The sequence below is a fragment of the Camelus ferus genome, chromosome 16, assembly GCF_009834535.1.
Source record: "Camelus ferus isolate YT-003-E chromosome 16, BCGSAC_Cfer_1.0, whole genome shotgun sequence".
Classification (NCBI taxonomy): Eukaryota; Metazoa; Chordata; class Mammalia; order Artiodactyla; family Camelidae; genus Camelus; species Camelus ferus.
In genome coordinates this window covers 11,941,767-11,969,459 of record NC_045711.1, presented here as the reverse complement: position 1 = coordinate 11,969,459, position 27,693 = coordinate 11,941,767, and the positions used below count along the sequence as shown (strand labels likewise).

The window sequence follows — 27,693 nt, the reverse complement described above, 5'->3', positions numbered from 1 at the left end:
TATGTAAATTATCCCATTAAACAATTTCTATCTAATCTCCTGTCATTCTACATAGTGAGATGTCTGCAATTACGTTCACCAATTGCCAGCAGTAGTCTCTTGGTGGTGGGAATTAGGGAGATCTTACTTTTTTTTTTCTTTCTACAGTGCTTGGATCTTTTATAATAAACATGTATCCTTCCATAAAAACAATTCATCTCTTTCAAAACAATGTAAGATCTGGATTAAATATTGCAAAATGGTATCTAGCATCTATAATCTTAGTGATAAATAGATCCAGGCCATGTTACTTTCTATTCTTTGAACTATTTCAAAGTTTAAAATAAATTTAAAACACCTGAGGTGAAGCACAATTTGCAGAGGACACAGAAAGTGGATGTCCACATTAAGGAACTAATGAAACAGAATATGGCCAACTGGAGACAGCAAATTATCACTAAGTCCTTTAACCTCAGCTTTGAAACTTTCTAGTATCCATAATCTCATTGTTAGTTGGAGGCCAGAGACTGGTTGGAAGTGATCTGAGAAAACTGTAGGAAAAATACCCGAAGAAAATATGCCTCCTGGTGGTGGCCTTACCAGCAATAATTCTCCTGCTTCCCAACTACACTTTTTTGTACTGTTCTAAATTACGTATTCTGATAATCAGGAAAATCAGTTGAAAAGATTTTATGTCAATACTGCTTTAATGCAGGACGGAGGCCCACATCTGTTCGACCACGAAGCCCGCGCACAGAGCACGTGTTCAGTGAAAGACGCACTGTCTGCGCTCATTTCCCCGCCTCTCCCTGGAGCAGGGCTCAGCTAAGACATGATAAATGGATCAGCAGCCTAGGGAAGGGAGAAGGGCCTGGGTATTCCTGCCTCCCAAATAAGCACTCAATGCACACACTTTTGGTCAAAATTAGTAAACTTTATTTAAACTTCAAAAAATAAAATAACAGACAAAAGGCAGCTTTCGCTTTGTTCTTCCCGAGGATCAGATGTAACAACCAGAGCAGGAACTACCCCTAAGAAGTTAAAATACCCTTTACCCCCCAATCAAGCCACAGGCAAGAAGGGATCCTTGATTTGGGGACAGGCCTGGGTTAGGGGCCAGGAAGGAGAACACCACAGCCAGGTGAGTGGGTTCTGAGACAGCACAAGTGGAGGACAAGACAAAAGGCCTGGCAGAAATGGGACCAGAACTTCAACAGGGAACTTTGTCACCAGGAACTATGTACAAGGGAGCCAGACCAGGAGCCTGCACCCCATGGGGGAGGGGAGAGGACAAGCACCCCCAGAGCCGCCCTTCACCTAGCCAGGTGCCACTGCGTGCTGCTCACCCTCAGTTCTCCTCATCACTGTCATCCGGGCTGATGGCTGGGCTGGTGAGGCTATAGGTGGGGCTGGTGGGAGAGTAGCCAGGGGAGGTGGGTGAGTAGGTGGAGCCTTTGGGAGAAGTGGGCGAGTAGGTGGGGCTGGTGGGAGAGTACTTGGGGGAGGTGGGTGAGTAAGTGGGGCTAGTGGGTGAGTACTTGGGGGAGGTTGGGGTGTAGACCGGAGAGGTTGGAGAGTAAGTAGGAGATGTTGGCGAGTACTTCGGGGTGGTAGGCGAATAGGTGGGGCTGGTAGGAGAATACTTGGGGGAAGTGGGTGAATACTTGGGGCTGGTAGGTGAGTACTTGGGGGAGGTCGGGGTGTACTCCGGTGAGCTGGGGCTGTAGGAGGGGCTGGTTGGGGTGTACTTTGGCGAGGTAGGGCTGTAGCTGGGAGAGCTGGGGCTGTAGCTGGGAGAGCTCGGGGTATAGGTCGGAGACTGTGGTGTGTAGCGTGGGCTTGAAGGGGAGTAGCTGGGCGAGGTCGGGGAGTAGCTGGGTGAAGTTGGAGAGTAGCTTGGAGAAGTTGGGCTGTAGTTGGGGCTCGTCGGCGTGTAGTTGGGACTAGTAGGTGAGTAGCTGGGTGAGGTTGGGCTGTAGCTGGGTGATGTCGGGGTGTAATTAGGACTGGTTGGAGAATAGTTAGGGCTGGTGGGTGAGTAACTTGGGGAAGTTGGGGAGTAGCTTGGCGATGTCGGTGAATAGCTTGGAGATGTTGGTGAGTAGCTGGGAGAGGTGGGAGAATAGCTGGGTGAAGTTGGCGAGTAGCTGGGAGAGGTTGGGGAGTAGCTGGGGGAAGTGGGTGAGTAGCTGGGGGAAGTGGGTGAGTAGCTGGGGGAAGTGGGTGAGTAGCTGGGGGAAGTTGGGGAGTAGCTGGGAGAGGTGGGAGAGTAGCTAGGAGAGGTTGGGGAGTAACTGGGAGAGGTAGGGGAGTAGCTGGGAGAGGTCGGGGAGTAGCTGGGTGATGTGGGACTGTAGTTGGGACTGGTTGGAGAATAGGATGGAGAGGTCGGGGAGTAGGAGGGTGAAGTGGGGGAATAAGATGGACTCTGGGGCGTATAGCCCCCAGGGGAGCGGGGCTCGTAGGCAGGCGACGTCGGGGAGTAGCTGGGAGACATGGCACCACCTGTGAAAGAAGAAGGGAGTTAAATTATGGAGACTTGCCTAGAAGGAAGGATCAAAGAGGAAATGAACTTGGCCTTGTCAGAGAAGGACAACTCACCGGGTGAGGGGATGTATGGGCTTGATGGGCCCGGGGAGCCTGGGGAGCCTGGCGTGGGAGACCAGGCCGGGGAGTAACCGGGGCTGAAGCCGCTGGCATCTGAAGCAGCGCTAGGAGAGAAGCCTGCTGCCCCCGGGGTCATCCCGCTCCCTGCAAGTGAGAGAAACATTAGTTAAAACCAGAGCTGGAGCCCAAGACATCCCCAGAGCTCCTGGGCCTCCAGTGTCCCAGCTAGGTGACCCTTTGGGAGCCCAGCCCTCCGGCCTTTTGAACCACCCAGAGGCTGGTCTTCCTGGGTGTCACTCACCAACACTAGGGGACCAGGCGCCATAGGCTGGGGTTGCACCCTGGTTCCAGGGTGTCATGGCTGGAGAAATTCCTCCCATGGGACTGGGTGCTGAGCCGAAGAACATGCCGGTGGCTGCAGAGAGGCACACGGTGACCCACGAGGAACAGCACCCGGGGACGGGCCACCCTCCCCCCGACCATGCCCCCCGCAGACCCCGTACTCACGGCCGGCAGCCCCCAGGCCGGGGATGTTGGTGGGGATCTCCATGCCGTACTTGCACTTCTCCGCATCGAGCAGGAGGTCAAAACAGCCAGTGCCGGCCGGAGCCAGCTGGCCCAGCATGATGTTCTCGGACACCCCCTTCATGGGGTCGCTCTCTCCATGTGCAGCTGCTTCCATGAGCACGTCCACCTAAACCTCCGAGGAGGCGGCGCACCATCAGACCCTGACCCCACACAGTGGTCGTTACAGCCACCCACCCCACAAAGGGAACCGCGCCAAGCCCTGCTCCACGCTCACTGCAGAGGACGCCTTGTCCCACAGCACTGCCTCCCCACTTCCCTCCTTCCACCCCGCCCAGAACTTCTGCCGGTACCGTTTCCTCAAAGGAGCACTTCATCAGCGGCCCAGTATCCTGGCGGTTGACCCCATGTCGGGTGATGGCCATCAAGTGGCCGCGACAGGTCATGGTATCGCACAAGAGAGCCAAGTGCCGGTAATTGACGTAGGAACCATCGAAGGAGATGACGTGGTACAGCTCCCGCTCCAGGGCCTTCCGCACGGCTTCGATGCCCAACACCTGGCGTGGGGGTCAGGCGTGAAGGGTCAAGACCGAGCATCTCTGCTCTCCTCCCGGCTGCTACCAGCACCCAGATCCACAGAGGGACAGTGAGGAGTCAGTGAAGCCCAGACTCAACAGTGGATTCAGGCATAAAACAATCTGACCAAGGAAGTGCCCAGAGGGGACACATGGACTACAACCCCTGCCTGAGACCCAGGGAGAGGGCCTCGAGCCAGAGAGATCCAGGAACGACAGCAGGGCGGTGGACTCTGAGGGGCTCACCGTGAAAATCTCCACAATGTCATTGGACGTGGTGCGCACAGGGTCCACGTCCTTCTCACTCAGCACCCGCATCAAGCTCACACCATCAGTCTCCAGGATCCACTCCTGCAGGGCCTTGAACTCCCCGTCCTCCGTGATGATGATCTTCTTCTTGTTGTCCGTCTGCGGCAGGTGCATGTACACCTGGAGGGACAGGGTGAGCTCAGGCCGGGCGGGGCGGGAGTGGGGAGGAGAGAAGTGGGGGTGGACGGGCTCTCGGGGAGGGAACGGCTGACCTTGCTGATCTGCTCGATCCCCTGCAGGGTCATATCTGTCAGCATGTTGGACTCGATGCAGCGCAGGAAAACATCGTCATCCATCTTGTCCACCACCTCTTCCTCCTGCAACAAGGAGCGAGGTCAGCATGCCTAGAACCCTCTGGTAGGTCTCACCTCAAACCACAGCCTCCTCGAGGACCTAGAGAGCCAGGTCAGGCCCAGACTTGCCCTTTTCAGTTGCAGTAAGGTTAGATTACCTTCTATCGTGTTTTTAGGATGGTATTAAAAGAAACCTAAGACAAGACAGCCATACCCACCACCCTAATACAGCTTCTACTGTGCGCGCGCGCGCCACGCGCTCCAAGGGCTGTAACAAAGCACTCGGCCCTGCCCTCTCGTCCTGACAGTCACTGAGCACTTGCCTGGCCTGCTGACACCCCAACGTGTGATCCCCTCTGATGGGGTGTACGCCCTCAACATGCTCTTATCTAGTCTCAGCCAGTTCGATAGCTAGTAAGTTCTGAGTTTGTATTTAAAGCACCAGGCACCCACATCTGCTGAACAATTTTTTAGGAGCCATGCCCAGGAGAAGTCACTAGTCAAATCTCTTCTCGGGTCTTGTTCTACCTGCTGTCACACCACTTTCCCTAGGACACAGCAGTTCCTACTGGCCGCCCTGCCCTCACGTGGGTGCCTCGGGGAGGAGAGAGCAGTGGCAGGGCTGTGGGGGGGACGCCCCCCGTGAACGCCGACTACTGCACCTACGTGGCTGCTACTTCACATTTCACAGATTTTTGCTGCTAGAAGTTTTTTTTTAAATAATCCATGTAAACTTTATCAATACTGCTATTTTGTATGTAGGAAAACCAAGACATCTCATGAAAAATAAAATTCATCATACAATAAATAATACAAAGATCTGAAATGGAATTAGCGTCTTAACCATTTCGCATCTTTAACCAATAAACATATTCCTCTTAAGAGGAGGTGAAAAAACTACTCATAACAGAAATGCTGAGAATAAACGTCATCAACAAGCATCATGAAATAAGGAATAGTTCCACACCTCTCTAACCTCTGTATCCTAGTAACTCACATGCCAAGGTAAAAATAATTATGGCTTTTGTTATGGTCTCATGTTTCTTTAAAGCAGTCACTAAAATAACTTCCAATCTGGTAAACCTAATAACTAATGCCGTTTGGTTTTACACTGAATTGTATCTTAATCATCAAGCTAAAGTCATAAAAAAAGAATGACACTGTCACTTGAAGGTTGTCTCAGGCTACTGTTCAGCATCTAATCAGATGTCCTTAAATTAATCCTGGCAGGAAGTCTAAGAAATGCATGGATCCGTCTCCTAAGCACATCAAGCCAAGTGCTAATAGTTAAAAAAGACAATGGCAAGCAGGAAGGAGTCTATATGCTGTTAGAATTTTGAAAACCAGTGCTAACCACCATTCACTGTTTCTACTTTAAGTGGTGTGACCGGCACTCAACGCTGCTTTCATTTTAGCTTCTCTGGTCAGGAACAAGATTTAACAGTTTTCTATGTTTGACGTACAGTTTCTCCTTGGTGCCCTTTACCTCTTGCATCTTGTTTTCATCACTGTTCATGATGCGGATCCGGAGCACCAGCTTCTCTGCATTATCATCATTGAAGATGCAGTTCAAGTCGTCGCCAAAACCTGGGGAGAAATGGGAATGATCGCAGCTGCAGGACAGCTTCCGCTCACGGCTCTCCCATAGCTCTCCCCATGCTGAGCTCCCCTCGGCTTCCCCCTTCTTCTCAGAGGGAGGGGAAACGGTGAGAGGAAAGGGCAGTTTGGAGGGGAACCTGGGGAAGAGGTGCCCTGGAGGAGCAGAACGTGTGCAGGGAAGGCAGTGAGTGTGGGCGGCTTGTCTGGGATGAGTGCAAGGGACAGGACAGGGGGAGCCCAGGGAGGACCCCTGAGCTGGGCCCGCCCTCCCAGCCTCACCAGCGTTGATCTTTTCGGCAATCTGCTCCATAGTCAGCTTCCTGTCGGTCATGTGCTTCCGGTCCAGCTCCACCCGCAAAAGCCAGGGGGAGATTCGGGCCACGTCAAAGTCAGGCATCTCGTAGTAGACATTCACCCACTCCTGATCCTCTGCCACCACTGTGCTCTGGGGGTTTGGATCATAGTAGATGGCCGTGTTGGCAGTCACCTTCCTCAATGTTGTATGTTCCAGGCGGCACAGAATGTCCTGGGAAGAAAGGGGGACTCATGTCACAGGTATCTTGGTGGCTCCAAAGGCCTCTTCAAATCCACCTGCAGAGGGAATCCCAAAGCCTTCATTTCAACAAAACAGTCCCCACCTCCTCCTCCTGCCAGGAAGCCTGTTACCGCAAGCCCTACCTTGGCTCTCTCGGCGTCCCGAGCTGACTGGCCCAGCAGGAAGACGGTAAGTGAGGGGGTCTTTGGCTTCTTGGAAATGTTGATGAGCTCTTTAAGTCGGGGCACACCCAGTGTCACGTTCTTGGCGGACACGCCAGCATAGTGGAAGGTGTTCAAGGTCATCTGGGTGGCAGGTTCTCCGAGGGACTGTGCAGCCAGAGCTCCCACCATTTCACCAGGATGGGCCTGAGGAATAAGAAGATCCAGTGTCAGAAAAGAAGATCCCTCCCCTCTGGTGAATGAGGCATAGTCAGGACCAGGACTATCTGCTCTTCAAAGACATGGGGCAGAGGCGCTTGGAAAAGGCAGAGACTTAAAAAAAAAATCAGTCTTTTTTGAGCATCCCCTCCTTCAGACAGCATTTCGATTTACACACACCATTTAGCACCTGATGTGCTGCACACCCAGGAAAAGGTACTAACTATGCCATCTAAAACCCAAATTCCTAAAAGTATGCTAAAGTTACAGGGTAAATATTCACTTGATAATAGTCTTCTACATGGGACGTTCCCGAATGCATTATTTTAATTGAGACATAATCACATACCATAAAATGTAATCTTTTAATTTGAATCACACAGTATGTAGACTGCTTGACATAGTAATACACATTTAAGGTTCATCACTGTCTTTTTTATGGCTTCGATAGCTCATTACTTTTTATTACAGAATAATATTCCCTTATTTTGTTTTATCCATTCGTTAATGGACATGTAGCTATTATGAATAATGCTGCTATGAACATCTGTGTATAGGTCTTTGTGTGGACATACGCGCCCAGTTCTCTTGGGCATATTCCTAGAAGTGACACTGCAGGGTCATACGGTAACTCTATGTTTAAACTTTTAAGAAATTGCCAGACCATTTCCCAAAACAGTTGCAACATTCCCACAAGCAGTGCACGAGAGCTCCAATTTCTCCACATCCTCGCACCAATACTTGTTTATTTTTTCTCTTAGCCATCCTAGTGGACATGAAGTGGTATCTTATTGTGGTTTTGATCTGCACTTCCCTGATGGCTATAGCTGTTGAGCATCCATTCATGTGTTCACTGGTCATTTATATCTCCTTGGGGAAAACATCTATTCAGTTGTTAGTTTTTTTTTTATTGCTGACTTGTAATAGTCCTTTTACAGACCCTTATCAGATATATGATTACAAATATTTCCCCCCATTCTGTGTGTTGTCTTTTTACTTTCTTCATGGTATCTCTGAATCAGTAAAGGTTTTAATTTTGATGGCATGCAATTTATGTATTTTTGTTGTTGCTGCTGCTGCTCATGCTTTGGTACCATACTTAAGAATTCACTGTCTGAGCCAAGATCATAAAGATTTACCCTGATGTTTTCTTCTGAAAGCATTTTATAGTTATAGTTCTCATACATGAGATAATTTTTGTATATGGTGTGAGGCAGGGATCCAACTTCATTCTTTTGCATGTGGATATACAGCTGTCCCAGCACTATTTGTTGAAAAGACTATTCTTTCCCCATTTAACTGACTTGGTACTCTTGTCAAAAATCAAGTGACCATAAATGTGAGAATTTGTTCCTAGACTCTTAATTCTATTCTGTTTATCTACACTGATCTATGTATCTTTATATCAACAACATACTGTCTTACAGTAAACAATCTTATGGTGACCAGGGAAAAGGGGGTGAGAAGGGGTAAATTTGGGAGTTTGAGATTTGCAAATATTAACCACTACATATAAAAATAGATTAAAAAGGCAGCTGGAATTTGATAGGTCAAATTGGAATGCACTGAATTTATAGGTCACTTTGAGGATTGTTGCCATTTAACAATAGTAAGCCTTCTAATCTATGAACAGGGGATGTCTTTCTCTTTAACTCTTCCTTAATTTCTTACAACCATGTTTCATAGTATTCCCTAATGCATTTTAATTATCTAATTTATAAAACTGAATTTATATCAAGTGGATTTAGAGGCATGCCTATAATTATAACGCTTCTCCTTTCCATTACCCTGTAAAATCCTTAAAGACAATGACAGTATATTCTATTATCTATAGCTGTCTTTCCTGCTTACTCTCTCCAGTTCCCTCCCTCCACCTAATTTAGAATTCTGCACACAGCAGACATTTTAAGAAAATAAAGAACATTCACATTTCATATCCCAGCCAGCATGCCACTTATTTCCTATATGACCATCATATAATAATACAGTCATATCATCTCCCCAAGGTTCAGTTTTTATGTCTGCAAAGTGGGACTAACATCCCTCACCACTAGGGTAGTCTTAAGACTACTAAGGAATAAAAGGTACAAAGCCCCAAACCCAGGACTTGGTACACAATAGTCTCTCAATGAATGAGTTATTATCAGGTAACTGTGGGCAGAAGTGGGCTGTTCTCAGAGCCCAGAAAAGTCAATAGGTCAAAGAAGAAAACCAAGGCTGAGGTGAGAAGTACAGCACTCACAATTGCTTGGTTGAACTTGGACTCGATCTCTCCAAGCAGCCAGTCAAAGGCTTCTCCACTGAGCCGGAACTCCTCGGCCATGCGGCGGGAGCACAGCGTGGACCGCAGGTGGATGTTGAAGAGCAGGGTGGCATTCTCCTGGGCCTGTCGACTCAGTGGGTCGTCCCCATTCACAATCACCAGCTTCTTGCTCAGCTCCTTGACTCCTGGGGGCCAAACGGGAGGTGATGAGATTGTGGACCAGGGCCCAGTAGACTCCTGATCCTAGTCTGGCAGCCCCAAAACAAGTACTCACCCTCTACCACCTTGATGGGATGCAGGTCGGAGGGAAGGCGAGGGTTGATGTGGAAGATCTTCTGAGCATTCCAGATCATGCGCAGCAGGTTACAAGGGAGGACGACCTGAGGCAAGAGGGACGAGAGGAAGGACCATGGGTCAGGGACAGGCGTGCAGGGCCAGTGCTTCTCCAACTCAGCCCTTCCCGCCCACACGCACCTTGCTGTCACCAGTTGGGAAGATGACCCTGAGCACCTCCCGGTCCTCACGCATCCGCTCAAATTCTCTCTCCAGTTCATTCTGAATGTGTGCATTGCTCAGTACGTCCTTCACCAGGTCCTCCTGCAGAGTGCGCCTCAGGGCCCTCTCATTGGTGTAATCAAAGCGGAACCTGCAGGTGGCAGGGGTGCAGTCAAGAGACAGGTGGGCCCTGGGCCCTGATCCCAGCAGTGAGCACCAGGAGGGCTCCTAAGGTACACAGCCCACAGGAACAAGCTTTGCAGACAAGAACCCTGGGTGGGGAAATAGAAGATCCAGACATAAGGACTTTCATCAGGACCTGAGCTTGTGCCTGCCCCTCTGGCCTTGCTTTGTATCAAAACCAAGGACAAAGTCAGGATGATCTCAGCTCCGCTCTCCACCCGCCATCTCCCATCGTGCAGCTGCTGCCGGGGGTGGGCATGGGGAAGGGGTGGTATAAGGTAAGGTCTGGTGCAAGAATAGTCCAGTGATCTTGTTATGCGTAGGGAGAGGAATCCCCATTACTCTGGCCCTGAGCCCTGAAGTGAGAACCGTCTGCCAGCTGCCTCCTCACTTCTTTTCAAAAGCCTTGTTGGAAGGCTTCAGGGTGGCCAGGTTCTGGAACTCGACGCTCTCGCCGGCCAGACCGTCCTCGCCGTAGCGCAGCTGCACCACCTGATTGATGGAGTTCCGCACAGTGGCATCATACTTCACCATCACCGACTCCATGGACTTGATCAGCCGCCGCTGGATGTACCCTGGGGGGAGGTTATCGACTGAGGGACCCAGAGCAAGAAGAGGGGCCCTCCTAACTCAGGACAAGCCTTGCTGGCCACTCTGGAGCCTCAACCCACTCTCATCCTCAGAAGAGCCAGCTAGGGAAGGGATAAATGGGAGTTGTAGATTTGCACATACTAACTAATATACATAAAATAAACAAGTTTATACTGTATAGCATAAGAAACTACATTCAATACCTTGCAGAAACCTATAGTGAAAAAGAACATGAAGATGAATATATTATGTTCCTATATGACTAAAGTATTGTGCTGTACACCAGAAATTGACAAAGCATTGTAAACTGACTATACTTCAAAAAAAAAAAAAAAAAAAAAAAGGCCAGCTAGAAGCCCCTTTTATCCCCAAGGCCTCTCAATGAAACCCATGCCCACCTCCAGATGGAACCAGGGTCCAGCAGAGACCCCCAGGAACTACCCCCCACATTATGGGTCAGCAGCAGAGACCCTGAGGCTCTCTCCCTGCACCCTGGAATGCTGCACAGCAACCAGAGCAAGCATGTTTTTCTAACTCTTGACCTTTAATCACTATTCTTTCCATAAAGGCCAAAATTACTTCTCTGGGAATAGAAGACTTTAGCCTGAGAACCCCTACTCTCACCCACGAGGGGCTTCTCAGACTACGTTTCTCCCTGGTACCAGCCCACAGAAGGGCCCTGGGTCACAAGGCCTCACCAGTCTCAGCAGTCTTGACAGCTGTGTCGATGAGCCCCTCACGACCCCCCATGGCATGGAAGAAAAACTCAGTGGGTGTGAGGCCGGCCAGGTAGGAGTTCTCCACGAAGCCACGGCTCTCAGGCCCATAGTCATCTTTGATGAAGTGAGGCAGAGTCCGGTGCTTGAATCCAAACGGGATCCGCTTGCCCTCCACGTTCTGCTGCCCGACAACAGCAATGACCTGGGAAACAGAAAAGGTGGGGTGCATCTAACTCTCTCTGTCTTGAGACTAAGAGTACCCAGGACGTTCCCCTGACTTCCCCAGCAACACCCACCTTCCCTCCTCCTCCCCACCTTCAGTGTGGCCCCACATCTGTTAAGACAAAGCTCCCCACCTGAGAGATGTTGATCTTGGAACCTTTAGCCCCGGACACAACCATAGACTTAAAGTTGTTGTACTCAGATAGGGATTTCTGGGCAGAGGAGCCAGTCTTGTCTCGGGCATCGTTGAGAATGCGGTTCACCTGGTTCTCAAAGGTCTGCCGCAGAGTGTTCCCTGGGGTGGGCTCCAGCTCATTGTTATGCGCCTTCTCGATGACCTGGGTGCAGAGGAAGAGGTCGCGTTATCAGGGAAACATCAATCTCCACTGGTCCCCTTCCCTCCAACCCCAATGCCCCTCTCAGTCCTCCTCAGTTCAAAGTCACCGAGAGCCTCTTGTGTCTTTGCCCAGCCTTCCCTCTCACCTCTATTACATCCTGCTTGGCCTTCTTAATAGTGTTCTGAATGTCCTGGTAAGTCTTAGAGTCAGCGATGGAGTCCCCAATGCCAATGGTATGACCTAGAAATAAGGAGAAGTGTCAGCAACACTTCTTTGGACTCCCAAGAAACATGGGAGGGAATCACAGTCAAGAGTAGATGGAGGGGCGCCAAATCCAAGGAAGAAAAAGAAAGGAACTTAAGAAGAGCAGTAAGAAGTGAGAGAGCCAGGACTTACAGAGGACTTCATGGAGCCCCTCAACTTACCCTCGATGAGGAGCCAGTTGTTAATGACAGTCTGAATGTTGGAGTAGAAGAGGCGAGTGATGTCATGACCCATCTCCAAGTAAGAGATGTGGACCAGGGAGCCGGCTGATGTGCCCAGAGACTTCTTGCACAGGATGCCCATGATCAGCTCCCCATTTTCCACCACCACCTGCAGACAGAGCACGTCTCAGGGCCCCTGCTGTGGCTCCATGTCCAAAGTCTTTCCCCACACATCCAGAAGCCAGGCCCTACCTTGGTGTCCCCAGGAGAGATGTGCTTGTAAGGGCCACTGTCCTCATCATCGGGATGGGTGCTGTGGGTGCGGATGCAGTTGATGTGGCCAGGTATGATGAGGGAGAAGATCTGCTTCCCCGTCCACAGGGGCCGGGGCTTCAGGATGGCTGGCTGTGGGACCTTGCCGTCCCACGTGGACAGGAACATCAGGAGGTTCATCACTTCCCCCTGGGAGAAGGGCCGGAAAGACAGGAAGTCAGAACTGCCGGCCTCATCTCTGGCGAATGTTGGGGGAGGCCTCCCTACCCAACAGGGAAAGCCAGACTTTGGAGGCAAAGAGATGGCAAGAAAAGTGTTTTCCAAACTTTTACTAAAAAAATTCACTGTGACAGTGAAGCTTTTAAGATTTTTTTTTAAATGAAATACAAACTACTTTTAATAATTAGGAAATAAATGAAAGTAAGAATAAATAGATAAACAGAATTTTAACAAACTCGTATTTACCTTCTCTCTTTGCCTTTACTTTCCAGACAACACGTGAAATTACATGACATTTTAAGGAATTAAATGAGGAGCTAAAGCCACATACCGTTTTCGGCCTCAGTCTGTCCTAATCCCCTTTCCTTCTGCCTCACAAAAAAGGCAGTCTCACATACAGGTCAGCGCAGAGTAAGGCAGGGCACAAGTCACAGCTCCTCACTGTCCTCGGCCTCACTGTGCTGGGCCCCTGCCCACCCAGGCCAGGGCTTACCTCTAGGGACCACATACCCGCTCCAGAAAGACATCCCTCTTGGTGAACTTGCGCACTGCGGTCAGCGTGTCCTGCACGATGCCCATGACAGGGCGATTGCTTTGCGGGGTTACAATCATGCGTGGCACCATAGCGAGTTCCTGGATCTCAGCCCGAGTCTCCAGAGACTGTGGCAGGTGCAAGTTCATCTCATCCCCATCAAAGTCAGCATTGTATGGAGTTGTCACACTGCAGTGAAAGAGGGAAGTCAGAGTTGGGAAGACGTCCGCAGTGAAACCCAGGGAGCAGCCCAGTCCCGGCCGGCGGACTGACCTAAGATTCAAGCGAAAAGTAGACCAGGGGAGGATGCGGACCCGATGTCCCATCATGGACATTTTGTGCAAAGTTGGCTGTCGGTTGAAGATAACAATGTCCCCGTCGCACATATGCCGTTCCACCTGGGCGGGGTGAGGTGCGGAAAAAACCTCAGTGAAGGAGGTATGCCAAGAATGAAGTGATAGTGGACCTAAGATGCTTTGGACACAGAAACTGATAATCCTGTGGTCTTGTGCCACTTGAAATGCTTATCAACCATCCCCTTTGGGTCAGGCACTGGGCTAGATTCCAGGTTATCAGAGATAATTAAGACATAGCACCCACTAACCTCCGGGAACTCAACTGGGGGAGAAAACCGAGAGACTCGATGTGAGGACTTCTGCTCTGTTCCTAACCTGGATCTCTCTTTCCTGCCATATGTCCCTCATGCTGCCCTTGGATGTATGTGACCGTCACCCTGAATGCCAGTGACTGGCAGCTACAAGCTTGGCTAGGACAGCAGTCTTTTAAAGAGAGAGTCAGTAAGCTTGGATCCTAAGAGGACAACCTCAGAGGGCCCACTCCAGCCGGCCCCCAGTCAGAGCTGGTTGCTCAAATAAGAGAGGCCCTGGCCTGTTACATGCCTTATAGCCAGTCTGCAGGTGAAGGTCACTGGGCTTGGGGTGGAAACGCAGGTCAATGCGATCACCGTTGTCCCGGATGATGTACTTGGCCCCTGGGTACTGGCTGTTCCCCCTGCGCACTAGCTCCTGAAGTCTAGGAAGGAAAGGGATGCAATGAACAAAATGCTTCCCCAAAAGCTCTTGTTACCCTTATCCCAAAGCCCCATGTGGGAGCCCAAACAGCTAAACTTCAATGCTCTCTCCTTCTTGCTCAGAGCCCATTCCCCCCAGTCTCCCTAGGCCCCTCCAAGCAGGGCTCCTGAACTGAGCACACCTGTCAATGTTGAAGGGGGTGACGATCTCCGCAAAGGTCATGTTGGCGGCAATGGAGCGGGGCACGCCAACCTGGTCAATGGAGAGGTTGGGGTCGGGGGTGATGACCGTGCGGGCCGAGAAGTCCACTCGCTTGCCCATCAGGTTCCCTCGTACACGGCCTTCCTTGCCCTTCAACCGCTGCTTCAGGGACTTGAGGGGACGCCCAGACTTCTGCATGGCCTGTGAGAAAACACAGGGCGGGGGGCATCCCAGCAGTTAGCACCGGCAGCTCCTCCAGAGCTTGGAGGACACACACTGGCCCCTATCCCGGCCCCACTCCCTTTCTTCCAGGTTCAGGGCGTGGGGAGCCTTCTGACTCACGCGAGGCAAGCCGGGCAGCTCGTTGTCCACCATGGTGGCCACGTGGAACTGGAGGAGCTTCACATCCTCGGCGATGACATGGGCTGCCGCCCCGTTCTGCTCGTTGCGCCGAAGCTGATTGTTGATTTTCACAATGTCGGCCAGTTTGTGTGTCAGGTCGTCCTGAGGCAGGAAGTCAGCCTCGTCACAATCCAGTAACCCTCGAGCGCTCAGCATGCATGTGCCAGCACCCGGCACCTCTCGCCCTCACACCACGCTGAGAGGCAGGCCTGGCCTCTTGGGGCACAGATCCAGAAGAACCTTTGTGAGCTCTAACCTCGTTAAGGGGCTCATTAAAGGTCACAGAACTAGCAAGTGGCAGGGTATCTTCAGGCCCAGGTGACCTGTCCGTCACCTCTGCACACTGCCCTTCACCCCCAGCTTCTACACCCCTTCACCTCTCCCACGGCTCCCTCGACTCAGACACCCAGCCGACCAGCTGAGAGCCCTGAAGCCACTGACCTGGTTGCGGGCAGAGCCCTGCATCACAACCGCGGGCCGCACGGAGAGCGGGGGCACGGGCAGCACGGTGACAATCATCCACTCAGGCCGGGCGTAGCGTGGCTCCATGCCCAGGACAAAGCACTCCTCATCCGAGATGCGTTTGAAGATCTCATGCACCCGCTCAGGACTCAGCAGGATCTTCTTCTCCTGAGAGTCCTCATTGACATGCTTCCACTCCGCATACAGCTCCAGGCCAGAGCGCCGGATTCTGGGCTGGTACCGCCCGCACCCACCGTGGCCCTTGCAAGGAGAGAGAGGGGCCGTCAGAGCCCAGAGGACGGGCCTTCTCCCCCAACACCCGGCCGGGCCAGCCCTCCCCACTCTTCTGTGTCCTTCGGGTTCCTGCTTCTTCTACTGCCTCCTCTACAGGCCCCTAGCACCACCCCGACCCCTCGACCCCTCCCAACAGTCTGCGCAGCCCCCGCTACCTTTTCTTTGGCCAAATCCTCATCACCCTCAGGCTGCTCCACACCGAACTTGTTGTCCATCTCCTCCCCGCCCTCACAGATGTTCTTGCCCTTGCAGAGGTCATAGACATGTGTAAGCCGCTTCTTGGGCTGCCCCTTGGACTTAGCCAAAATGTCCTTGATCTTTGGGTTGTTCTGGGGACAGAGCAGAGTAGGGTCAAGTTGGGGCTGCCGATGCCCCCCAGCAGCCCTGCCCCCAGGCCAGAGCCCATCTCCCACTCACAGAATCCACAAGCAACTTAGAGCAGAAAAAGCAGACGCAGCGCAAAACTTTCATTGTCTTCACCAGGAAGCCCACGTGGAATACAGGCTTGGCCAGCTCAATGTGGCCAAAGTGGCCAGGACACTCGGTCATGTTTCCTGTGGGAACACACACCTGACACTTTCCTCCCAGCTCTCACCTCAGAGACCAAGTCTCCAAGTGTCCACCCTCAGTTCTGTTTTTTTCAAGGACCTGAGCCCTTCCTTTCCTCTCTCCCTCTAGGATTCCATGCCTGCCCCCTAGTACTTACCTGCACATGTTTGGCAGCGGCCAGTGCGCTCAATCACCCCCTGCCTTGGGTCCATCAGCCCCCCAAGCTTGGGGCGGCCTCCCTCAGTCGTCTCTGGGTATTTGATGCCACCCTCTGTCACAGACATTCGCTTCTGCAGAAAAGAAAGGCCAAGAACAACTAAATAAGATTCCTAGTTTCCAGGCTTTGTGGTTGAGGAGCTCTGTACCAAGGGCTCAAAGAATCCCAAACTACTTACAGGAAAACTCACCAGGTTTAGCCCAGAATGAGGGGGATGAGGGTGTGTGTTTACCTCTGGAAATGCCAAAGTCGAATATCACAAGAGCACGTTTCAGTCACTGTCTTGGGGTGGAGGGCATTTAGACTAGTGTACAGTCAACTCTGGGCCCCATACAAGTCGCCTACCTCGAGGACTTGGACCCTGGACATCCCACTGGGTTAAATGCTAGATCATTATTATGCAAAGAATTTAACCACAAAAAAAAATAAAAGTTGTTTCAAGGGGGGGAAAAAATCAATGCCTTGATTCTTTCCCAAAGTTAATCAAGGCCAGAATCTGTGTCCCTGGCAGGAACCTCCCTGTAGGCGCAGCCACCTGGCAGCCCAGGTGTTCTGCCCAACACACGCCCTGACAGCTCTGACTTCAGCTCCTCAAATTAAGCACTCTTTGCCCCCGCCCTTGTCATCTCCTCCTTCTCAAGGGCCTGGGCCAGCCTGAACCCTCCCGTGTTCAGAGGGAGATTTTAGGATAAGACAGGGGGTGCCAGCGTAGAGGGCTGGTGAAAATTATTTGGAGCAGAAGTGAACCCTGGAGCCTCATGAGATGGGAGGCAAAGCCTGTGCATCGCTGGCACTACACCATGTAGGAAAAACAGACAGCTGAGTTCAAATCAGGGAACCGCAGTGATTCTGAGTGCTTATATACCAGCTACCCTCCGAAATGCTGCACCTCCGTCCACCACCACATCCCTGCAACTACTCCTGACAATGAGCTTCTCTGCCCAATCCAACAGACCCCTCTCGGTCTTAGCTTGGTGGCCGGTAAGGCACTGCGGATGGGCCACCTCCTTAAAGCTCGCTCTCTCTTCCTACCTCTCTGGCTGCCTCTCTGGAGTCTGCTTCCTAGGCTCCTTTGCCTTGATCTGCTCCTTAAACACTGCTACTCCCCAAGCTTTTAGCTCAGCCACACTTCTCATCACACCCAAATGTTGTCCCTGTGATGATTTTCACTACTTATGCCCAAATCTCTACCTCTAGGCCTCACCTTTCTTTTGGACTTTGGATTCACACACTGAACTATCTACTGAACCCCGCCTCCAGATACCCCACCCCCGGATAAATTCAACATGCCTAAAAGCAAACTCCCTTTCCCACAAAAATCTCTCCTTTTCCTTTAGTCTCCAGGTAAGACAGCAGCACTCAAGTCAGAAACCAACAGTGACCCTTCCTTAACCCAAGGCATAAAACAGGAGTCAGAGACCCCTGGTTTGGAATTCTGGATCTATCATATAATATGTGTTCAGTAAGTGACAGCTTGGTGAATGGTACATTCACCAAGTACCGGTCATTTTTGCCTCCTAAATAGTTCTTGAATCCAGCCCCTCTTCTCCATCCCTACACCCAATGCCCTAGGCCAGGCCTTCCCTTTGTAGTCTACATCAGAGCGTTCCCTAGGTCACCAGCCTGCCTCTCTCCAATCCATCCATACTATAATCCAGGTGCTCTTTCTAAAATGGAAATCTAATTTTCATACCCTCTTGTCCTCAGCATAATGTCCAAATTCAGCAGGACAGCTTACAAAAAGAGTTTTATGACATCTCTACCTTCCTTTCTTCCTGCCCGTAGCAGAGCCCCCAATGGACCCCTCTTGCCCAGCAAATTTGCTGCTCTCCTTGGAGTCCTCGTACATGTGATTATCTCTGCTTGGAATGCCCTTCCCCACAAGACAAACTTGCTATTTCAGGACTCAGCTCAGGCATTGCTTCTTTCAGAAAGCCTTTCCACAGCCTCCCTAGACAGACTAATGCTGCCTCTGTACTTCCAAAACCTCTCTACCACTGCAAGTCTCACAATGCAAAGGAATTATCTATTGGGATCTGTCTTCCCCACAGATGACAAGCATCTCTAGGGCAGAAGGCATTCCTCTATCATCCTGGATCCAATAGCTCTCGATGTTTGTTAAACTGAACTAAACTGCTCAGGACCCTCCACCGCGAAAGTACCCTCAAAGAACTTGAAAAAAGAGAGAAGGTTGTCCCCTGATGGTCAAACCAACAATCCTCTCATAATGGATCTGATTAGCCACTGCTGAGTAGAAACTGAAATGGTCAGCACAAGGCAAAAGAGGTTCTGAACACCCACAGCACTCATCAAGGTGGCCTGATGAAATCTCAGGGAGACAGACCTGGTGGTGCTGAAATTCACAAAGCCGGAGCCCTATCAGCTGCATCGTGTTTTATGAGAAACACAAAGAAGAGGTTTGCTCCCCTTAAATGAAACACAAAAAAGCAGAAGCAGGCCTGCCTTTGGCTGCCAGAAGAGTCACTAGCACCAGAGAGAGGCCTCATGGAAATCATACTCGAAACTTCACCCACCTCCCTCTGCTCCAAGTCCATGCTCACCAAGCCAGTCACGTTCTAAGGAGTCACTGTGCTTCCAGGCACTGAGACTGGGCCAGGGTTGTCCTGGACTAAACGTCTACTTTAAGTTAATGAATTATATTTTGGATTGTACACAAATGACTTTAGCCCCCAGTCCTTCATCCAAACACTGGTTCTCACTGCCTACATGATAAAAGTTAAGACTCTTGAGAGGGTAGCCAGTCCCAGAGGGTGCCCTGAGGTCACAAAACCAATGGCCTGCCATAGATTCTCAGTAAATACTTGCTCTCTTTCTTCTGCCTTTAGCAAAGCACACAAGGTCCTTACAACTTGGCTTCAGCCCATTCTTACAGCTTTATTTGGCACTACATTCCCCTCCTCACCCTCTACGTTTATGCCCCAACTGTAATAGATTTCTCAAAATTCCTTTTCAAGTGCTCCTTTTTTCCAGTAAACTTCTCTTCATTTTTAAGACCCAATTCAAATGCTACCTCTTTATAAAGTATTCTCTAACTTCCTAGCCTTACCCAAACCCCAGCAAGGTTCTTAGCCCAACTTTAATTACTTGTTTACACATTTGTCTCTCCCAATGGACTGTAATCCTTGAGGGGAAGGATCATGCTTCTTTTATCTTTATATCCTCAGTGCCCAGCAAAGTAACCAGCACATGGTAGGGGTTCAGAAACTATTTGGTGCACAGATAGGAAATCCTTCACTGGATTATAAATAATTTGAGGACAAGGATAATCTGATTCACCACTGCGGCCCACACTCTTCCTAAAGGAGTGTAATTACTGTTTTAAATCCTTCTTGGAATAAGTTGAGGTACAAACAAATTGAGTTACGCTTTCCATGGTGGACAGTTGCCTTTAATGACTAGGGGTCAACGCCTTCAAATGTAATCAAGAGCCCATCCTTCCCGACTTTGTACAAGCTGCACATAAACCCTCCTTGCTTCCTTCCCCTCACTCGGCAACATCCTAACCCATCTTACAACAGCAAAGACGGCTGCTCTGTCTTGCACCCAATTCTAAAAGCCCTCTGTACTTTGACACACTCCACAAAACTTGTGGAAAATATTCTACCTTTAAGTACTATCAGTGTCACAAGAGGCCCCTTACCCACCTACCTTCCTAACCAAAGTGGAACTAAATTATTCCCTCTAAACACTGGAGCACTATATAAACCGTAAGAGCCATGGAGACCAAAATCAGTCTCCCATAATTCTACATCCCAGAGACGATGTCTGTAAAGTTCTGTGAACAGCCTTCCATGCTTTTTAAAAAAATACAAATATGTTCCCATTTTTACATAAATGGCGCCTCATTGTGCACACAGTTTTAACTTTTTCATTTAACCAGATGCCTGAACTTCATCAGTTCACAATGCCCTGAGTGCCTCACTAACTTTCACAGCACTCCCTAGGCCAAAAGAGATCTGCTTATTAAATACTTAGATCCAAACAACTGAATAAGTATTTACATCTCAGCAACTTAACAGTCATTTGAAAAAGTAATACACGTAAACTGAGAAAAATATTCTTTTAACATAGTAAAATAAAAATAACATTTTTATTTCCCAAATCACCACAATTACCTATGACACCTGCTGGGCACTGCACTTCTCAAATCTTAGAATCAGATTGGACACCACCACCTTTATCTCTTGCTCTATACTGATTTTTGCCTAGTATTTAGCAATTGCTAAAAACCCAGCTTCACAAAGGTATGACGTCATTGAAAGGGATTTGGCGCCATCTAATGCTAAAAAGGAACCACCCGTTCTAGTAGGTGCCAGGGCATCAGGCTTCTATGTTTCTCTTGAATATTTAAAATCTCTCACTGGGCCCCTGTGAGTTTGCAGTGATGTCTGAGCCATCTGGGAACGGAGGATCAGGGGATTTAACCTATTAGGAAGGTCTTGTTCTACTGTAACAGACCCTGAGTTATTCAATAGGATTCCTATTAGTAAATATTTAGGTGATTTATAGTTTTAAACAATTTCATTTTCAAACAATCTTGCAATAAAATTCCTTCTATATGTATCTTTATGTACTTATGCAATTAATTAATTCACTCATTTATTTAAGTAACTTTTATTACATGCCTGTTAGATGCCACGCACCATTTGAGATGCTGGACAAGAGATGAATACAAAGTTCCTTATGAAATTTACATTCCACTGAGGACGCAAGAATCAGAAAAACTAATCCTTTTAGGTACTGACCAGCTACAAAGTAAAATAAAGTCAAGATTCGGGATTAGAGAATGCAGGGGGGTGTTACTTAACAGGGTGGTCGGGGATGAGCACCTAATGATACGACATCTGAGCAGAGAACACACTGACAAAGGAACAGACCTGCCCAGGTCTGAACAATGTTGTTCTAAGCAGCAGAACAGTGAATAATAAAGTCCCCGAGGCAAGAATGAGCTCCTAGCGCTGGAAGAACAAGCAGGTTAGTGCAGTTAAACAGCAACAAGAAGATCGTAGTGAGATGGGAAGGCAAGCAGGGGCCAGATAATACAGGATCTCAAGTAAGAATTTAGATCCTTTGAAGAGAATTCCATGCAAGAAAAGAGACATGATTACAAGATCTCTCTGGCTGATCTGCAACCTGAAGGAGGAACAACCAGGGGCCAGGGCGACTGCAATGCTCCATTGGAAAGATGATGGTGGGGTGGACCAGGGTGGTCCACGTAGTCATAAATGACTAGATTCCAGACGTATTTGGTTTGTTTGTTTGTTTAGGGGGGAGGGAGGTAATTAGGTTTTTATTTATTTTATTTTTAGTGAAGGTAAGGTACTGGGGATTGAACAGACATATTTTGAAAGGCAGAATTGACAGACTGGCAGATGGACTAAAGAGGTTGTGAGAAAAGAGAAGACACAAAAAAACGTTTTTAGGTTTTGGGCCTGAGCCCCAGATGAATGGTGGAGCCAGTGATTGCTAAACCAGGCAAGCCTGACGGGGGGGGGGGGGGGGGGGGGGGGGGGGGCGCGGGGGGGGGGGCGGGGGGGGGCGGCATGTTCAAGGGGAGACATTAAGAGTCTTTTATTTAAGAATACATTCTGAGAAGTGGAGTGCTGGGCCAAGGAATACACATATTAAATGACTCATAAAAGTGTCAGATTGTCCTCCAAAAAGGTTAAATACCAATTTATCATCCTACGAACAATCGTATAAGCATGCCTATTTCCCAATATTTTTGTGATCAGGGAAAAACCAGATAAGGGAAAACTTTTATGTTTTAATTAGTATGTTTTTATTTGTAAGCTGAATATTTTTACTTGCCATCTGTAGTACTTCTGTGCACCGCCTATTCACATCCTTTACCCATTTGTCCAGTAGATGTGTGCTTTCCTTACTGATCTGTAAGCGTTCTTTGTATATTCAGAAATTTAACCTTGTTGGTCACATGGCAAATACTGTTTCCTAATCTGTTTTTTAGCTGCCCGTGGTGTCTCTGATAAACAGAAGCCGCTCTTATTTTTATGTAATAAAACCTGCCTTATTCTTTCTTGTAGATAAAATGCTTAGCTCGGTGCCTACCACATCACAGGCACTCTACAAAATTTACCAATAATCAATTCATTACTATAAGGGTTTCTGCCCCTGGTATCAGTCCCCAAAAGCCTTCTATATTTTTCAAGTGCTTTATAGTTTTGTTTTTTAGATTTCAACCTTCACTCCATCTGGAACTTATTCTGTGTGCTGTGAGTTCAGGAGGTTCTAACTCCTGACACAACTTTCATACTGAGCCACCTCCTCCAGCAAAATTGTCTCCGTCCACAAACATAGCCATTCAATTCCACTCTCTCCAGCCAACTGGCCTTCTTTCCACAGAGGAAGGAGTCCAAGTTGCCAACAGCTCTCCCTCCTCCCTGGTTGCTCCTGCTTCCATTCTTAGCCCTCCTCTCCAGTCAGTTGTTCACAGGACAACCAAGTTAGTAATTTTTTTTTTAAATATAAACTTAATGTCACCTCTCCTGCTTAAAATTCTCCAACGAGTTCCTACTGAAAACAATGAAATTCAGATCTCTTATCATGATCTACAATATCCAACCTGGCCTGCCCCACCTCTTGCTTCTCCAGCTCATTTTAATAACTACTCATCCACTAAACCCCAGTCACACTGGGCACCGTTCAGTCCCCTGGGACACATCCAGTTAACCCCTCCCTCAGGCCCTTTGCACTATTCTTTCCTCTGAGTGAAGACCTCTAGTCCTAGAATCTATGGCCTAAGACAGTGGCTGTTTCTCATCATTCGGGCAATGTCAACTCCTTAGACAGGCTTTCGCAGACCCTGACACCACCCCGCCTAAAGTAGCCTCATCTCGGTGACTCTCCATCGCATTACACCAATTCACTTTATTCAAGGTCCTTGCCATTAATGAATTATCCTGTTCATATCACTCATTCGTGTTTATTGTCTGTCTCCCCAGCCCCTTCCCACAGAAAGTGCTCCAGAAGACAGGGTCCTTGTCTGTCTTGCTTAGCTCTGCATCCCCAGCGTGTCATGTCTATCACATAGCAGGTGCTCAATTAATATTTGTAGAAGGGGGAGGGAAAAAATCTGGGGCTCAGCAGCTCATCCAAACTTGCAGAGGCTCCCTAGCATTGGTGTGATCCCGTTTAACGTCGGTAACTGCGGCGTGGAGCCAATCATCCTTTTCTCCCTCCTTCCCACACTTCAGCCCCTCCAGTGTCCAGGTCCCCAGCTCCGACACAGAGCTAAGCTTGCTGACCCACTAGAAAAATATAACTGCGAGGCCGCAAGACACTGCCTCAGCGGCGATAACCCTTCCTCCCCACCGGTTCCCCTTGTGCAGCGACTAGCGCCAAATTTCCGCAGCGCCCATCACGCCCCGCCCGCAGCGCGGGAGGGAGGAGGAGTGGGAGGGCAGAGCCGCTTACCAGTTCATCCGGACTGAGGACTCCGAACTGCACTCTCTTGATGGTGCGCAGCGGGCATGCGCTGTCCCCGGAGGGGGGGCCACCCCCGTGCATCGCGGAGGCAGGCGCGCTGCGCAGGCGCAAACCTCACTACAAAAAGCCTGCGCCGCCTCCACCTAGGTGCTCAGACCCCGTCGGGGCGGCCGCCGGGAAGGACCTCCCCGAGTTGGGAGAAAAAAGCCGGAGGAGGGGAAAGGTGGGGGAGGGAAGGAGGCGGGGAAACGAAAAGGGGCGAAAGGAGCTCTCCTCCGCCTTTCCGGAGATTTTTCGTCTCCCAAAAAGAAAAAAAAAAAGAGGAGGGGAAAGGAAAAGGTTTTGGGGGAGGAAGAAGAAAAAGGGTAACGAATAAATAAGTAACCGGGCTCCTGAACGGCAGAGGTTACGGCAGTTTGTCTCTCCCCCTTCCGGGAGCCACCTTCTTCTCCAACCGTCCCGGCCGCGCTCTCGGCGCTTCTGAGGAGCGAACTGGCCGAATGACGCCCTTTATAGATTCGCCCCGGCATCCCCCGCCCCTTCCTTTCCCGCCCTCCCTTGCGCTACGGGGCCGCCTGCGCCGGCGTGCAAGGGGCGCGCGCTGGAGTCGTTGATCCTCCCTCCCCGGTTCCCTGGTTGGGTGACCTTTTGAAATGACGAGAGGGAAGGGAACGTTTTTATCCCGCCGCCTCCCCTTGCTACTCCCTCCTGCACTGAGGTTTAAGGTTTGAAGGATCGAAGGTAAATATAAACTGGTTTTATTCTAGTTTGGAGTGCGTTTTCATCTTCAGCCAAAGTTTCTTATTAATATCACCACCCCCGGCTAGAAAATGGTCTGTTCTGAGAATCGGTAATGAAGGAGGCGGGCCGGTCATATCCTCCCGAGTGGGTTCCCCAAGGGGGGAGTGCTGGGGCCGTCCTTAGTCATGAATATGCAGCAATCGCGCTGAATATGCAAGAACAGATCAAGATGGCGAGGCCAATTGCTGGTCCGGAAGTAGCTGATATCTGTTGAGCGGCCTCCTGGGACGGGTGGGCATCTCCTAGCCTCTGATGGAGCGCTGTACGGAGCTCTTGTCATGGACCCCCTGCCTGAGCCGCTCGAAGAGGCCTCAGCTCAGAGGCCTGCTCCGAAAGGACGCTGGCCCCTGTCCGGGAGAGATCACGGGACCGCGACAATCCAGGAAAAGCAGATTAGACATGGGGCGGGACACAGAAATCCTAGGGGACTCGGGGTCAAGGCATCTGAACATTAGGAAATCCTCCCCCTTCTAGAATATTTCAAAAATAAGATGGGGTTAGGGGGGTGTGGGGATCCCAAGGGATTCTCCAATGAGAGCAGAGGGTAGGGCTTCCACTGTCCTTCCAAAGCAGAGATGACACCAACTGCACAGCCACATTCAGAGTGGTCCGTGTTTGATGTCAATATAACGTCACCACCCCAAGGTGGGGAGGCATAACCACGAGGAAGGGAAACCATTGCTCAGGGGGGAAAAAAACACACTCCTTTCTCCAGAGCAGCTGCTTTCTCTGTTTGCCTGAAAGCCCCAAACACTCCAGCCCCGAGGCTCTGCTATCTGCTGCCGAGGGAAGAATCCTCTCCATGGCTTATGGCCTGCCTGCCTGCCTTAGTCCCTTTGATCTGCTCCTCAGACCTCACTTACCCCTTAGTTATGCCCTGATCCCCAAACCCCAGCCTAGACTCCAATATCTTGGTCTCCAGGCTTGTTCCAGGTCTTCTAGACAGTCCCTCTCCACCAAGTCCCCAAGTCACCTTTGACTCCAAGGGGTGTTCCTCTCCCATACCAGTTCTTTTCCAGTCACTTGTTCTCCCATATTTGTATTCCAGTCTTTCCTTTTATTTACCCCTGACCTCCGCCTCAGGCTCTCAAGTTCGATCTCACTCCTCCACCTGCCCTTCCCTCTCACAGCTGAGGTTCTGGGCGGTGATGATGGCAATGCTGCCTAACACCACCCCTGCCCCCATGATGTTAGAAGGTGCTATGGTCTCATTGAGCACATAATACTGCAGTATCAGGGCCACCACCACCTCAGAGTGCAGGACGGCGCACACTAGGGTGGGATGGGCCTTGGCGACCGCATAGCTCGGGCACACAAAGGAGACCAGGGCATAAATCCCCACTGTCCACACACAGCTCCAACTCAGAGGATCGTTGGGCAGCACAGAGGTCCGCTGCACAAAGAGGCCCAGCACGGAGCCCACCAGCCTCACCAAGCCAAACAGGAAGGCCACTGTCGGTAGGCAGGAGAGAAAGTCTGGCAACAGGGCCAGGCCATCCAGGAAAGCGAGCACGTAGCCCAGAGTGGTATAGAAGCCCATGATCCCCTTTTGCAGTGTCCCTAGCCCAGGTCCCACAACGATGATGAGTCCCAGGGTGCTGCCCAACAAGCACACCAGTCGTAGCCACTGAGACGCTGGTTCTAAAGGCAAAGGGTAAGGAGAGCAGAGCAGACGGTGGAAGAACCTTTGTGGATGGTGGCAGCGTTGCCAGTGGGCACCATCTGAACCGCACTGTAGGTGCATCCGATGCTGAGGACTCTGAGCAGGGCATGGAGGCAGGCCTGGCCCCGGACATCTGGAGGTCCCAACGGTGGCTCACCATGCAGTTTAAGCAGCAGGGCAATGGGGAGGTGGAAGAAGCATCGAAATCTGAGCAGCTCCAGCGAGGGTAAGTGGGAAGCCTAGTAAGCCACACAGGAGAAGAGGCCCACGAAGCCAGTGGGCAGGCCCCCACCCAGCAGGGCCATGAGCAGGCCCTTGGTGGCATCAGAGGGCTGGCAGCACTGGTGCAAGGGGAGGCTGGGCGGAGTGGAGGGCGGTGATGGCTGGGTGAAGTTGGGCAGGTTGAAGTAGGGGTGACTGGCAGCCTGTTAGGGAGAAAGGAGCTCGGGCATTAGGGCAGCCAGAGCCCAGGGGACCTGGGGCAGGGTGAATGCCAGGCTGGGTTCTGGGACCCTGTGGGACAATAGAGGGTCTTGCTAAGGAACTCTTGGGAGCTAGAAAGGGCCTGAAAGATGGATGAGGTGGTACATGTGTGCCTTGAGCTTCTAAAGCAGGAAGCAGGGAGTGAGCAGTCCTGGAGCATCCTGTTTCTCTGGGTAAGTTGTTCCTGGGAAGTGAAAAAGAGGACCAAGGGATGCTCTGTTGGTTTGAGGAGGGGAGGGAGCCTCAGATGCTGTGTGTCTGTGTGATGTCACAGGTTCCAGGGACATCTGGGTTCATGATTGTGAATTTCACTTGTGGGTGTCTAGGATAATTGGGAAGTTTTAGGGGAGGAGAGGAAAGCAGCCAGGAGCTACAGGGAGAGGGGCTATGCTCCCCTGGCCCCCACACTCACCATCTTTCCTTGGACTTCCTCCTCTCCTCCTGGCTCAGGGAGCCTGGGCCCTTCAGAACTCCAGCCATTGTGACCTGGGGTTCTTCCCTGGAACCTTCCTGAGGTGGAGAGTGGGAGGTTCTTCCCTGGAACCTCCTTGAGGTGGAGGGTAGGCCTCTTTTCTCACTGTTTCTAAGTCTCCTTGCTTTACACCTTTGTCCCTGTGACTCCAAAGTCCATCTGATTCTTTTTTTTCCTCTTTTTGACTACCTTTGTGATGAGACATCTTTGGTTTTTAATTAACTTGTTTGTTTATGTCTCGCCTGTTTCAGAAAGGTTTTTTTGGAAAGGACCTCTGCGGGCCAGCTCCTATGTCCTAAGTTTTGAATTTTTGAACACCAGGGAGGAGTCGCAGAGACTGTCCCTCTGGAGTTTCAGGAATGTGCTTCTTCTGCGTGTGCCTCCACCTGGTGGTGTTGGTGCTGTCCCAGGAGACCCACACCAAGGCTTCTGCATTTACGCACAGTATATAGATGTGGATATTTCTGCCGGTGGGGACAAAATAGCAAGCTGCGTATTCATCTGCGCTGGTAGTCATTTATGTGTACCTGTTCTGTAGGGCTGGGGCCTTCCCGGCCGGCGGCCTGGTGGGGTTCCCGGTGCATTTCTG

At 50.4% G+C, this 27,693-nt stretch overlaps 2 protein-coding genes across 3 annotated transcripts; both read right to left on the bottom strand.

The window, feature by feature from the left end:
- Positions 1-892: 892 nt before the first annotated feature.
- Positions 893-24,177, bottom strand: POLR2A (RNA polymerase II subunit A). The gene is made up of 29 exons (XM_032498669.1): positions 23,674-24,177; positions 16,159-16,291; positions 15,870-16,006; positions 15,608-15,781; positions 15,138-15,419; positions 14,637-14,798; positions 14,275-14,495; positions 13,962-14,094; positions 13,336-13,460; positions 13,041-13,251; positions 12,291-12,500; positions 12,039-12,207; positions 11,759-11,853; positions 11,410-11,613; positions 11,033-11,255; positions 10,135-10,318; positions 9,540-9,711; positions 9,340-9,445; positions 9,045-9,250; positions 6,566-6,790; positions 6,167-6,413; positions 5,775-5,875; positions 4,208-4,312; positions 3,933-4,115; positions 3,465-3,668; positions 3,094-3,280; positions 2,888-3,001; positions 2,581-2,730; positions 893-2,484 (listed from the first exon to the last, which is right to left on the bottom strand). Exons 1-29 carry the CDS (start codon positions 23,764-23,766, stop codon positions 1,328-1,330), a joined length of 5,913 nt encoding a protein of 1,970 aa, XP_032354560.1. The 5' UTR covers positions 23,767-24,177; the 3' UTR covers positions 893-1,327.
- Positions 24,178-25,528: 1,351 nt separating this feature from the next.
- LOC102506816 lies at positions 25,529-27,150 on the bottom strand. 2 transcript variants are annotated; one of them, XR_004326676.1, is made up of 2 exons: positions 27,045-27,133; positions 25,529-26,816 (listed from the first exon to the last, which is right to left on the bottom strand). XR_004326676.1 is itself a non-coding variant. In XM_014559909.2 (2 exons), exons 1-2 carry the CDS (start codon positions 27,110-27,112, stop codon positions 25,737-25,739), a joined length of 906 nt encoding a protein of 301 aa, XP_014415395.2. In that variant the 5' UTR covers positions 27,113-27,150; the 3' UTR covers positions 25,529-25,736. The 2 variants fall into 2 exon arrangements, 1 of the variants encoding a protein (XP_014415395.2); XM_014559909.2 differs by having other exon boundaries at positions 25,529-26,574; positions 27,045-27,150.
- Between the last annotated feature and the right edge of the window lie 543 nt (positions 27,151-27,693).

Bases quoted from the DNA above. Each gene is read 5' to 3' on its own strand.
- POLR2A (XM_032498669.1), bottom strand. From the start codon at position 23,766: ATGCACGGGGGTGGCCCCCCCTCCGGGGACAGCGCATGCCCGCTGCGC. The intron at 15,782-15,869 runs GTGAGTGGGAGA...CTCTGTCCCCAG, and splicing joins CTAAGTTGCTTGTGGATTCT to AACAACCCAAAGATCAAGGA. The intron at 2,485-2,580 runs GTGAGTTGTCCT...CTTCTTTCACAG, and splicing joins CCCATACATCCCCTCACCCG to GTGGTGCCATGTCTCCCAGC.
- LOC102506816 (XM_014559909.2), bottom strand. From the start codon at position 27,112: ATGGCTGGAGTTCTGAAGGGCCCAGGCTCCCTGAGCCAGGAGGAGAGG. The intron at 26,575-27,044 runs GTGAGTGTGGGG...TCTCCCTAACAG, and splicing joins AGGAAGTCCAAGGAAAGATG to GCTGCCAGTCACCCCTACTT.